A 13,575-nucleotide genomic window follows, 5' to 3' on the forward strand; every position below is an offset into this window, starting at 1 on the left:
AAAGTTAGTAGGTACAAAAAACAGTTCAGAACATGGTTCTGAACGGTTAGTTGTATCTACTTTGATCCGGCCGAGACTTTAAATACATCAAAACTTCGCTAAACATTAGTATTTTTCTGATTGATTTCTTTTGTCAAAACCAAAAAACATCTCCTTATCCTGTCGACGTAACAATGGTAGCTATTATACACACTGTTCAGAACTTTATCGCCGTTTGTGAAGTAAAAAAAAATTACTAATAAATGCAACCTGTGATAGCTTGGCCATTATCAAAATATTTAATTTCTAGTTCATTGTTAATGCTGAAATGTTCGACATTTCACTGCGGATAAACAGTTCAGCGACTCGTTCTGTATTCATTCAGCTATATTTTGAAATTTGCCCTTTCAATGAAGGTCACAATTGGCCTCTCGCGGAATTCAAAAACCAATTTGTTAAATGGCTAAAACAAGCTCCCAGTTGCCTTTTAAATACCTTTTCGATTCAACAGTTGTGAACTTTCAAGTCAACAAAGAATCTATTTTAGCAAGTACAGCTTAACAGTAAACTGCTGACAAACATCATAAAGTAGCGACTGTAACACCATTCAGTTTACTAGGCACAGATTTACGCTTACTTTTCGCAAGTCTTTCCTTTTTATTATTCCTCATCAACCACGATGCCGTTTCCGTCCAAAATTTCTTCGGAACATTTGATATTGGGACTTGTTTTATCAAGTTCAATTCCGGATCTTCAGTTTTCCATTCATCCGGACAAATTTCCAAAGGAAACCATCGAACTAACACTTCAGTTTTCTCAATTTGCTCTAAATTTGTACCCATTTTTACGAAGGTACGGCGTCCGATTACTTTGCCATTCACGTTAATACTATCAGTTGATCTATTCGGATCAAAATCTACGAAACTTGTGATTTTTGTCATGACGTTTTTCAAACCTAGAGCAAATCTTGGCGAGTTCGTTTTCATATACTCCAACTCCAACAACGAATTTGTGCGATTTATTTCATCCTTTTCAGTTTTCGGTCTTTTCGTGGGAGGATATCTAGCAGGCGTTTTGCACACTCTAGCATACGCTGTTTTTCTAGATTGGTGATTTGATATGAAACTGCAGTTGCTAGAGGTTGAGAATTGTTTGCTAAGAATTTGTGATTCCCCATTTCCAGAGGAGTGTTTGTTATCGTGGTGACTGTTACTAGCTTTAGACTGCTGTTTTTCTACTTTGTCATGAACATCCATATGTTTCAGTAACTCATTTAGATGATTAGACTGAAATGAGCAATCTTGGAGCCTGCACCGAAATGCTTTCTCTTTAGTGTGACTCACTCGCACGTGTTTTTCCAGTCTCTCAAATGAAGGGATCTCTGAGTCGTACATCTAAGTAGAAAAAAAAATCAGATTAAGTTTCTGCTTAAAAAAGTCCTGCCACACGTGCAGTTCATGTTAGGTGGAACTTAACGCTCTGACAAGTCGTGTTTAAGGATATGAAAACTATTCAGTATTTACATCTTGGTTAATAATTATCCATTCTTCACTTACAAAGCAATTTAGATTTAAAAGCAAATTCTATGTAAAATGTTTGAACAGCATTCCAATTAAGGTTGGTGCGCAAAGGAGAAAATATGCTCGAAAACAGAAGCCATTAGTTGACTCAAAACACGTCACATGGGCAAATTTAGTTGACATAGAAGTTACTCTCTACCGTAAGTTCATGATTCAATTTAAAACCCGAATTTCATCATAGAAATTTTGAACATTATTTCATCGTACAGCATTAGAAACAATGTACTTTCTAGTTACTTAGTGAATGGAACTTACAGAACATGAATCTGCTATTTAACAACCGCTTCGAAGCTGTTTAACATACAATTCGCTTTACAACAGTAAGGAGGTGCTTTAACAGACAAAGTGCCCTTGAAATCGGAAGGGTACGTCGCTATTCCCAGGACTAAAAACAAATTTATTTTTCTCTTTCGTATTTGTTTCCTCCTGGTTCTTTTCTTATCCTTTAATACTCTGAAATACTTACCCTGCACTGCTTCCATTTGCATCTGAACCTAGTGACTTTCCTCCTACTCTTGTGCTTGCTCGGCGAACTTGACATGGACACCTTTCCCAGCTGAGATTGAACGTGTTTCTCAGTCACGTGATCGTAGAACGAATTCAACACCTAACAATACAAATCAAATCCACATTTTTGTTCCGACCCCCACTTTAGTGGGGAGGGAGGAACAATATACTCAAATGGGTTTTTTTGTTCAGTCAATTTAGGCCGATCGATATAATCATTGCAGAGAGTTGTGAGTGATATCATTAGAAAGCCAGTCCAGCGTAGAATACGGAATTAAAAAAATTTTGGGAATTTTCGTTTTTATAGTGAGTTATCGAGGTTTAAAATTATGTGAAAAATTGCTGTTTTTATTCATATTTTCAGTATTTTAAATGTCAAAATCGTTAGCTGTACTGTTATTGATTTCATCTCTAAAGATAGAGCACGGTTGCTGAGTTGTTCGATCCAAATTTTTTGGCTGGAATTTAAGCTAAATTTTTCAAAAATCAGACTTTTTTCGAGAAAAATGGGACCGCATTTGCTTTTTTTAGCCCACTTGCTTTAAATATTCTGAAAGTAGACACCTTAAAATTGCGGTCGAAGTATTCTTAATCTCAGAAAAGAGCCAGTTTTAATCCCGATGGCTTTAAGAGTCTTCTGGATCACAATTTTGCAAGTTTTTTTGCAAATTTAAACTCAATAATTACAAAAAAAAGCATTATTTATTTTTGACAAACTGAAAAATTTTGTTTAAAAACTGATCTATTTCTCAATCATTTGAACAATTGACTGTTTTGTTAGAGGCGCAGCAATATCTGGGCCGATCTTGACCTCACCGTGGATCCATATGATAAAAAGTTTTTTATATTTAAATGGGGCGCGACCTTTTTTCTTCAGAACATTTCCGCTATGTAAATGTTTTTTATGTAAATTCCTGGCAAGAATCTCAAATCAGGGCTCAATTAATGACATATACTATTTACAAAAAAGATGTCCAACGAAATTATAACATGGTTTCAGAGTTAAACTCATGGTTTTTATGGCTTCGACCAATTGTTTTCGTAAAAACTTTATAGACTTCTTAAGATTTGCGTTCATTTGTTATACTTTTTCTGTAGCCCAATGACTTAATGTCCCCAATCAAAGATGCAGATAGCGTTTTAGGAGGTATAGATGAACCTAGACATTTCATTCATTTGTTATCTAATGTCTGTTATGACTTTAAATATATTTGTTAAGAAAACATCGGTGAATTTTTGGACTTTGCCAATATTTTATCTTATTTCTCTCAATTCGGGCGCGGCCTCAGTAAAAACAGGCAGAAGCCAATTTCGTGAGAGTAAAAAATTATTGTTGGAAACGGTTTTACATTCAACTAATGTTTTACTTGTTTTGATACTACGCCTTTTCAAATACTTTTCTTCATTTTCATTTTTTATCAGAATTGCATTTTTATGAGTCCATTTTGTATATGTTTTTGTCGAATAGTTAATGCTCTTTGGGCTGACACCAAATTATCTGATTGTTGTTTTTTCTATGTTTGTGTTTCCTTTTGTTGTTTTATTCCATATACCTGATAGCGATAGGTCTCCCCATGACGTATAACTCCACCTAGATAAAGTGTTTCCTTTTGTTGTTTTATGCCATATACCTGATAGCGATAGGTCTCCCCATGACGCGCGGTTTATGCTCGAATAGTTTATGTTCTTTGGGCTGACACCAAATTATCTGATTGTTGTTTTTTCTATGTTTGTGTTTCCTTTTGTTGTTTTATGCCATATACCTGATAGCGATAGGTCTCCCCATGACGTATAACTCCACCTAGATAAAGATTTCAGTTTATAGCTGTTTGTTTTAATGACTTTCAAATTAAATTTAAAGTTTTTTTTCAACTTTCTCTTTTTGCTTTCAATTTGGTCACCATGTTACTCTATCTCATTAATTAGAATTCTCAATTACTTTTGATGATTCAACCACCCTTATCGCGCTTTGTTATACGTGACGGATTGCTTCGACCAATTATTTTCAACAAAATTTTTCGAGATTTCTATACTGTTCAATTTTAGGATTTCTTTTTGTTGTCGTGTTTACATTGTCCCTTTTAGGGAAACCTTGTTGATGTTAGTATGAGGGATAATTTACAGTTCTTGCAGGTAACATCTTATATGTATAGTATAAATTAACCCCTATAACGGTTTTAGCTTTTAATTTCTGTTTCTAGGCTTTGTTACTAATGTTACTACGAGACTTCATATAATGTTTCAGATTTTTTTAATATTTTTACATTTTAGAGGATTTTTGTTTTCTTTTTGGTTTATAACAATAATCGAAAGTCCCATTGGCTTTAAAACTTTGCGCAATTGAAGATTGGATTATGGCATGTCTCGATGAACGGGGTCGGAACATTATGTGCGTACGCACATTACCGAGCCTCCTTGTTGTTCTGTATCCTCAAACTCATCCTGTTCCCATTTTAAGTCAAAACTGTCTGCTTTGGTCGGTTCTAAATTAATTATGTCCTACTAATACGATGGACAATTACCTTGATGTAATCATATTGTAAATAATAAAAAAACTCGTGTTTTCGAGTCTTGTCCAATATAGCCCTCCTCCGTCCCATTACGGTGAAATCAATATAATACGCAGGTGGCCATAACGGGAAAGATCGGCCATAACGGGAAAGGCCTCCTTTTTCTCACCTCACACGTGAAAGAACAGCGGTCCCATTCACATCTCAATAATTGTTCATCATTCCCATTGGAATTCAGCTGAGCACGAGAAGACGGAGTTTCTGATTTAACAGATGATGTGGATGCTGATGATGAAACTGTCTTTTTATTTTTGCCACTGACAGATGGAGTCGAAGTGACACTAGCTGGGAACTCACACGAAGAGCTGTCAGCAATACTTTCAAACGATGTACTTGTAACGGTGCTAGCCGAGGATGTCACAAGCGAGCTGTTGATCAAAATTTCTCCACAATTGGCTCCATCTTTGAATTGCTCCTGCTAAAACAGCCTCCAGTTTTTTTACTATCTGCATTTTGATATTTTGAGAATTTCAGCGATTATTAATTCACATTTAAAGAGGCGTGACTCGACCCGCAAATATAGGAAAAGTGTATAACAAGTTTGAGTTCATACCAATTCTTTAAAAACAATTCATCACGCCTTTAGCTTTTTTACAAAAGTTTCTATCGACATCTGCGTCAGTTTCGTTCCAAAATTCTGACCCTTTTTCGTCTATACTTTCCCAAAAAAAACTGTGTTTTTGTAATCTCTACCAAAAAATCGGCCATAAATTTTCAATTGAACTCAGATCTGTTCAATTTCCAAATAACCAACAGCGTTCAAATTGTTTGGGTATCTAACAAGCAAATTACGTCCATCTAACCAAATTGCAAGCCAAAACATAACTGATCGCTTGTTCGACCTCAATTTTCTTGGTTTTTTTAAAAAGAAATCTTGTTCCATTTCTTCAGAAGAGTCGGAGAATTCCGACGCTGAGTGCGCACTCTAGTTTCATCAGTAAAAACAACAAAGTGTCAGAAAAAACTCTTCCTGGATATCAACGAATGAAACCAAATCAAAAAATAACCGTGAAAACTTTAAATCGAGCCGTTTTTCAATGGAAGCTTTCGCAAAAAATAATTGAACGGTTTTGTTAACTTTTGAGGTATGCTGGCTGATTTCTTAAAGATTGCAGTACGTCAAAAGACTTTATTAATTATTATTTTGTCCGCTTTGGTCGTGTGTTTAAGAGTCCTTGAGATGCTCTTCCAGTAATTACTCTACTCGAAACTTGGGCAATTGGACGGGCAACATTATCACAGCTACCCTCTCATTCTTTTGAATAACTCACAGAAAACCGCTGAAGCGTGGAGTTCAAATACTGAAAAGATCTTGTGTTTAAGGAAGATTACCGATACAGAGTTGAATTTCTTTATGAAGAATACTGCCCTCACTGTCCGTTTTTGAATATTAAAAAAAATCTCGTCGATATGATCTATAAGTTCAGCCATAGATTAGAATGCCGAAGATGATGATGGACTTTGCATATACTTCGTAGAAAATGAGGTGTTTCCGGGATAAAAAATTTCCTAACTTATGAACCAGTCCACAAAAATGTCCACAAAAACTTTCTTCTAACCTGGCCAATACGGTATCTAAAATATAAATATTTATCAAGATGTATTCCAAGATAATTGCATGAACAATTTTTTTGAAAGCATTGAGGCCATTAGGTGTATCAGTTGTGGCACGAAAGCCAACGATTTCACATTTGTCTGTAGTCAGGGTGAGTTTATTTAAAGATAGCCATTGGGACACATTTTTAAAATTTTTCTCTAAGATTTCTCCAGATTTTCTCAGAGCAGAATTGAGCATTGTGGAACTCCATACGCTTTTGACTTCTGGCGCTGATATCGAGTTATCACGGATTATAGAGTTTTCTTTCAATCAGAAAGTTTTCAATTAGATTGTTTATTTTAGCACGAAATCCTAAAAATCTTAGTTTTTGAGGAGTATGAGATGATCTACTGTTTCGAAAGCTTTTTTCAAATCAAGCAAACATTAATGTATAGAACTTTTTTCTCCATTACTGTGCGATTTCTTCTCTCAGTTCTTTGACGGCGTCAATACAACTCAAATGCGGCCAAAATCCGAACTGATTTGGGTGGAGAAAGTGATGCTTCTCAATGATACTTAACATTCTTTTGTATATTAATTTTTCAACAAATTTGCTAATTGAACAGAAAAAAACTGATTTCGTCGATATTTTGCTGGCAGAGAAGTCTCTCTATTGTTATGTCAGCCAAATTTTGCCAACCTCCAAAAACTAGGAAAGTTTTACGCCAATTTTGCCAATTTCCAAATACTAGGAAACGCATAAAATGTCGATTAGAGGTTCAGTGATAACTGGAGTTGAAGCTTTGCAAACTTTATAATCTATGTTATCATGACCAGCTGACGTTTCATTTGCTAAAGTTTGTATCATATTCATCACTACTTCGAATGTTGTAGCTGACATAAAGAACTATGACTAATTCTGCGACAACAAAAATGAATAGCTGTTGTTTGACAAAAATTGTCTGCCAATGTGGGTCGCACATTTGCAAAGATTTCATTCAACTTGTCTGCGCTTATTTTTAGGTTTTTTAACCTCAATTTCATAATAACAGAACTCTTTGTAGAATTAAAAATTTGATTTATTGGAAGGCTTGCTGTCCAATTTTGAACCAGTAATTTTCCTTGGCCTTGCGTTGTTTCGATGTTGCATCATTTCTTTCTTTGATAGGATTCTTAATTTTCGAATTTTTAGTAAGCGTTGGTAAGACTTGTTTCAAGTCTGAAGAACTTTTTTTACTGTTCTATCCGACCAAGGTACTTTTTTGTGTGATACGGGAGGTTTCAGTGGCGCTACACCATCACGACATTGCATTACAAGTTCAGTCAAAATTTTTGTGTTACTGTTGAGATTTGATGATTTAATGGTTGGTACCTTTGAGATTTGATGATTTAATTTAATGAGAAACTTTGTGGCGGCAATAACATCATGCAATTTTTTAAGGTACCGGATCCAGTTTTTAGGTGTTTTTGGTTTAGTTTTTTTTAGATGGAAGCACTAAAAAAACCGGATAGTGATTGCTTATACCTGTGAATATTGTTCAACTGTTCAAAATTATTTCTGGACAAAGAAGTGGTCACTGTATTTTGAGGAAGTTTGCGTCACTCTTGTTGGACTAGTTTTGCACTGCTATAACAGGTATGATTTGATGAGTTCCTGATGACTTGACAATTGCGACTGTCCCAATTTCTGTGTGAAGATAAAAATCTCCACAGACAATTGAATATCTCTTCCATTGATCGTTAGTTCCGGTAGTTTTCCAAAAATCTTCTATGAAACCTAACAGTTTTGTATGTGGAGGTCGGTATACCCAGAGAACGTTTAAAAAGCTTTCCGACTCGAACTCTGACAACCAAATGCTCAATTTTTTAATCAGAAATAAAAAATTTTCTAGCAGCAGTCTTTCTCCACATAAATTGCGAGACCTCCTCCCTTTTTATTTTGTCTGTTAATAACTTGTGCGGGACAGTATCCGTTCATTTTGTACACTTCAACAGCGTGAACGTCTCTACTTTTGCCAATTTCCAAAAACTAGGAAAGGTGTCCTCATGAATGCATTGCATAAAAATGTCAAAGAGGTTCAGTAATAACTGGACTTGAAATTTTGCAAACTTTATAGCCTATGTTGTGATGACCAGCTGACGTTATATTTGGTAACGTTTATCATATTCATCACTTCTTCGGATGTTGAAGCTGACAAAGAACTACGACTCACTCTTCGACCGCAAAAATGAACAGCTGTTGTTCGACAAAGTTTCTTCCAATGTAGGTCGCACCTTTGCAAAGAAATCATTCAAATTGTCTGCTGTTAATTTTTGGTTTTTCTACCTCAAATTAATTATAACAAAACTCTTTTTAGAATCAAAAATTTGTTTAAATGGAAGGGCTTCTGTCCAATTTTGAACCATAGTTATTTTCGTTGACCTTAGGTAGTTTCGATGTTGCATCATTTCTTTTCCTTGATAGCATTTTCAAATTCGTGTGTTTGATTTTTTAGCCAGCGTTGTAAAACTCGCGTCGAGCTTGAAAAACTTTTTTACTGTCCTATCCGACCTTGGCACTTTTTTGTAAGATACGGAAGGTTTCAGTGACGTTACAACATCACGAAACTGCATTGCAAGTTCGGACACATTTTTTATGTTACTCTTGAGATCATCAGTTGGCAACTTGGAGATTTGATGATTTAATTTAAACTTTGTGGCGGCAAAATCATCATCCTTCTTTTCAACGTGTCGGGTCCAGTTTTTCAATGTTTTTGGTTCTGTATTTTGTACATGGAAGCTCTATTAAAACCGGATAGTGATCGCTTATACCTGTGAACATTGTTCGACTGTTCAATTTATTTGGTTGCAAATACGTGGTCACTGCATTTTGAGGAGGTTGGTGTCACTCTTTTTGAACTAGTATAGCATTAGAACTAGTAGAAATCCACATAAATTGCGAGACCTCCTCTTTTTTTAATTTGTCTGTTGATAACTTGTGCGGGACAGTATCCGTCCATTTAGTACAATTCAACAGCGTGAACGTCTCTACTTTTGCCAATTTCCAAAAACTAGGAAAGGTGTCCTCATCAATGCATTGCATAAAAATGTCAGATAGAGGTTCAGTAATAACTGGACTTGAAATTTTGCAAACTTTATAGCCTATGTTGTGATGACCAGCTGACGTTATATTTGGTAACGTTTATCATATTCATCACTTCTTCGGATGTTGAAGCTGACAAAGAACTACGACTCACTCTTCGACCGCAAAAATGAACAGCTGTTGTTCGACAAAGTTTCTTCCAATGTAGGTCGCACCTTTGCAAAGAAATCATTCAAATTGTCTGCTGTTAATTTTTGGTTTTTCTACCTCAAATTAATTATAACAAAACTCTTTTTAGAATCAAAAATTTGTTTAAATGGAAGGGCTTCTGTCCAATTTTGAACCATAGTTATTTTCGTTGACCTTAGGTAGTTTCGATGTTGCATCATTTCTTTTCCTTGATAGGATTTTCAAATTCGTGTGTTTGATTTTTTAGCCAGCGTTGTAAAACTCGCGTCGAGCTTGAAAAACTTTTTTACTGTCCTATCCGACCTTGGCACTTTTTTGTAAGATACGGAAGGTTTCAGTGACGTTACAACATCACGCAACTGCATTGCAAGTTCGGACACATTTTTTATGTTACTCTTGAGATCATCAGTTGGCAACTTGGAGATTTGATGATTTAATTCAAACTTTGTGGCGGCAAAATCATCATCCTTCTTTTCAACGTGTCGGGTCCAGTTTTTCAATGTTTTTGGTTCTGTATTTTGTACATGGAAGCTCTATTAAAACCGGATAGTGATCGCTTATACCTGTGAACATTGTTCGACTGTTCAATTTATTTGGTTGCAAATACGTGGTCACTGCATTTTGAGGAGGTTGGTGTCACTCTTTTTGAACTAGTATAGCATTAGAACTAGTAGAAATCCACATAAATTGCGAGACCTCCTCTTTTTTTAATTTGTCTGTTGATAACTTGTGCGGGACAGTATCCGTCCATTTAGTACAATTCAACAGCGTGAACGTCTCTACTTTTGCCAATTTCCAAAAACTAGGAAAGGTGTCCTCATCAATGCATTGCATAAAAATGTCAGATAGAGGTTCAGTAATAACTGGACTTGAAATTTTGCAAACTTTATAGCCTATGTTGTGATGACCAGCTGACGTTATATTTGGTAACGTTTATCATATTCATCACTTCTTCGGATGTTGTAGCTGACATAAAGAACTATGACCAAATCTGCGACCACAAAAATGAACAGCTGTTGTGCAACAAAGTCTCCTCCAATGTAGGTCGCACATTTGCAGAGAAATCATTCAATTTATCTGCTGTTATTTTTTGGTCCTTTTAACTCAATTTTATTATAAAAAGAACTCTTTATAGAATCAAAATTTGAGTAAACGGAAGGGCTTCTATCCAATTTTAAACCATAGTAATTTTCGTTGACCTTGCGTAGTTTCGATGTTGTATAATTTCTCTTTCTTTGATATGATTCTCAATTTTCGTGTGTTTGATTTTTTAGCCAGCGTTGTAAGACTCGCTTCGAGCTTGAAAAATTTTTTACTGTCCTATCCAACCATGGCACTTTTTTGTAAGATACGGGAGGTTTCAGTGGCGCTACACCATCACGACATTGCATTACAAGTTCAGACACAATTTTTTATGTTACTCTTGAGATCATCGGTTGGCAACTTGGAGATTTGATGATTTAATTTAAACTTTGTGGCGGCAAAATCATCATCCTTCTTTTCAACGTGTCGGGTCCAGTTTTTCAATGTTTTTGGTTCTGTATTTTGTACATGGAAGCTCTATTAAAACCGGATAGTGATCGCTTATACCTGTGAACATTGTTCGACTGTTCAATTTATTTGGTTGCAAATACGTGGTCACTGCATTTTGAGGAGGTTGGTGTCACTCTTTTTGAACTAGTATAGCATTAGAACTAGTAGAAATCCACATAAATTGCGAGACCTCCTCTTTTTTTAATTTGTCTGTTGATAACTTGTGCGGGACAGTATCCGTCCATTTAGTACAATTCAACAGCGTGAACGTCTCTACTTTTGCCAATTTCCAAAAACTAGGAAAGGTGTCCTCATCAATGCATTGCATAAAAATGTCAGATAGAGGTTCAGTAATAACTGGACTTGAAATTTTGCAAACTTTATAGCCTATGTTGTGATGACCAGCTGACGTTATATTTGGTAACGTTTATCATATTCATCACTTCTTCGGATGTTGTAGCTGACATAAAGAACTATGACCAAATCTGCGACCACAAAAATGAACAGCTGTTGTGCAACAAAGTCTCCTCCAATGTAGGTCGCACATTTGCAGAGAAATCATTCAATTTATCTGCTGTTATTTTTTGGTCCTTTTAACTCAATTTTATTATAAAAAGAACTCTTTATAGAATCAAAATTTGAGTAAACGGAAGGGCTTCTATCCAATTTTAAACCATAGTAATTTTCGTTGACCTTGCGTAGTTTCGATGTTGTATAATTTCTCTTTCTTTGATATGATTCTCAATTTTCGTGTGTTTGATTTTTTAGCCAGCGTTGTAAGACTCGCTTCGAGCTTGAAAAATTTTTTACTGTCCTATCCAACCATGGCACTTTTTTGTAAGATACGGGAGGTTTCAGTGGCGCTACACCATCACGACATTGCATTACAAGTTCAGACACAATTTTTTATGTTACTCTTGAGATCATCGGTTGGCAACTTGGAGATTTGATGATTTAATTTAAACTTTGTGTCGGCAAAATCATCATCCTTCTTTTCAACGTGTCGGGTCCAGTTTTTCAGTGTTTTTGGTTCTGTATTTTGTACATGGAAGCTCTATTGAAAACGGATAGTGATCGCTTATACCTGTGAACATTGTTCGACTGTTCAATTTATTTGGTTGCAAATACGTGGTCACTGCATTTTGAGAAGGTTGGTGTCACTCTTTTTGAACTAGTGAAGGATTAGAACTAGAACTCCACATAAATTGCGAGACCTCCTCTCTTTTTAATTTGTCTGTTGATAACTTGTGCGGGACAGTATCCGTCCATTTTATACAAATCAACAGCGTGAACGTCTCTACTTTTGCCAATTTCCAAAAACTAGGAAAGGTGTCCTCATCAATGCATTGCATAAAAATGTCAGATAGAGGTTCAGTAATAACTGGAATTGAAATTTTGCAAACTTTATAGCCTATGTTGTGATGACCAGCTGACGTTATATTTGATAACGTTTATCATATTCATCACTTCTTCGGATGTTGTAGCTGACATAAAGAACTATGACCAAATCTGCGACCACAAAAATGAACAGCTGTTGTGCAACAAAGTCTCCTCCAATGTAGGTCGCACATTTGTAGAGAAATCATTCAATTTATCTGCTGTTATTTTTTGGTCCTTTTAACTCAATTTAATTATAAAAAGAACTCTTTATAGAATCAAAATTTGAGTAAACGGAAGGGCTTCTATCCAATTTTAAACCATAGTAATTTTCGTTGACCTTGCGTAGTTTCGATGTTGTATAATTTCTCTTTCTTTGATAGGATTCTCAATTTTCGTGTGTTTGATTTTTTAGCCAGCGTTGTAAGACTCGCTTCGAGCTTGAAAAATTTTTTACTGTCCTATCCAACCATGGCACTTTTTTGTAAGATACTGGAGGTTTCAGTGGCGCTACACCATCACGACATTGCATCACAAGTTCAGACACAATTTTTTATGTTACTCTTGAGATCATCGGTTGGCAACTTGGAGATTTGATGATTTAATTTAAACTTTGTGGCGGCAAAATCATCATCCTTCTTTTCAACGTGTCGGGTCCAGTTTTTCAGTGTTTTTGGTTCTGTATTTTGTACATGGAAGCTCTATTGAAACCGGATAGTGATCGCTTATACCTGTGAACATTGTTCGACTGTTCAATTTATTTGGTTGCAAATACGTGGTCACTGCATTTTGAGAAGGTTGGTGTCACTCTTTTTGAACTAGTGAAGGATTAGAACTAGTAGAACTCCACATAAATTGCGAGACCTCCTCTCTTTTTAATTTGTCTGTTGATAACTTGTGCGGGACAGTGTCCGTCCATTTTATACAATTCAACAGCGTGAACGTCTCTACTTTTGCCAATTTCCAAAAACTAGGAAAGGTGTCCTCATCAATGCATTGCATAAAAATGTCAGATAGAGGTTCAGTAATAACTGGACATGAAATTTTGCAAACTTTATAGCCTATGTTGTGATGACCAGCTGACGTTATATTTGGTAACGTTTATCATATTCATCACTTCTTCGGATGTTGTAGCTGACATAAAGAACTATGACAAAATCTGCGAACACAAAAACGAACAGCTGTTGTGCAACAAAGTCTCTTCCAATGTAGGTCGCACAT

At 35.7% G+C, this 13,575-nt stretch overlaps 1 protein-coding gene across 1 annotated transcript in view; it reads right to left on the reverse strand.

The window, feature by feature from the left end:
* Window positions 1–498: 498 nt before the first annotated feature.
* LOC142344135 (uncharacterized) overlaps window positions 499–13,575 on the reverse strand; it is an 85,243-nt gene continuing 72,166 nt past the window's right edge. The window contains exons 2-4 of the mRNA XM_075395661.1: window positions 4,746–5,054; window positions 2,026–2,166; window positions 499–1,373 (exon numbers count right to left, since the gene is read on the reverse strand). Of these exons, the coding sequence (XP_075251776.1) occupies window positions 561–1,373; window positions 2,026–2,166; window positions 4,746–5,054 (1,263 nt within the window). The 3' untranslated portion in view covers window positions 499–560. The remainder of the gene's footprint in view (window positions 1,374–2,025; window positions 2,167–4,745; window positions 5,055–13,575) is intronic.

This window comes from Convolutriloba macropyga, chromosome 8, assembly GCF_964194025.1.
Source record: "Convolutriloba macropyga chromosome 8, txConMacr16.3, whole genome shotgun sequence".
NCBI classification, from domain to species: domain Eukaryota; kingdom Metazoa; phylum Xenacoelomorpha; order Acoela; family Convolutidae; genus Convolutriloba; species Convolutriloba macropyga.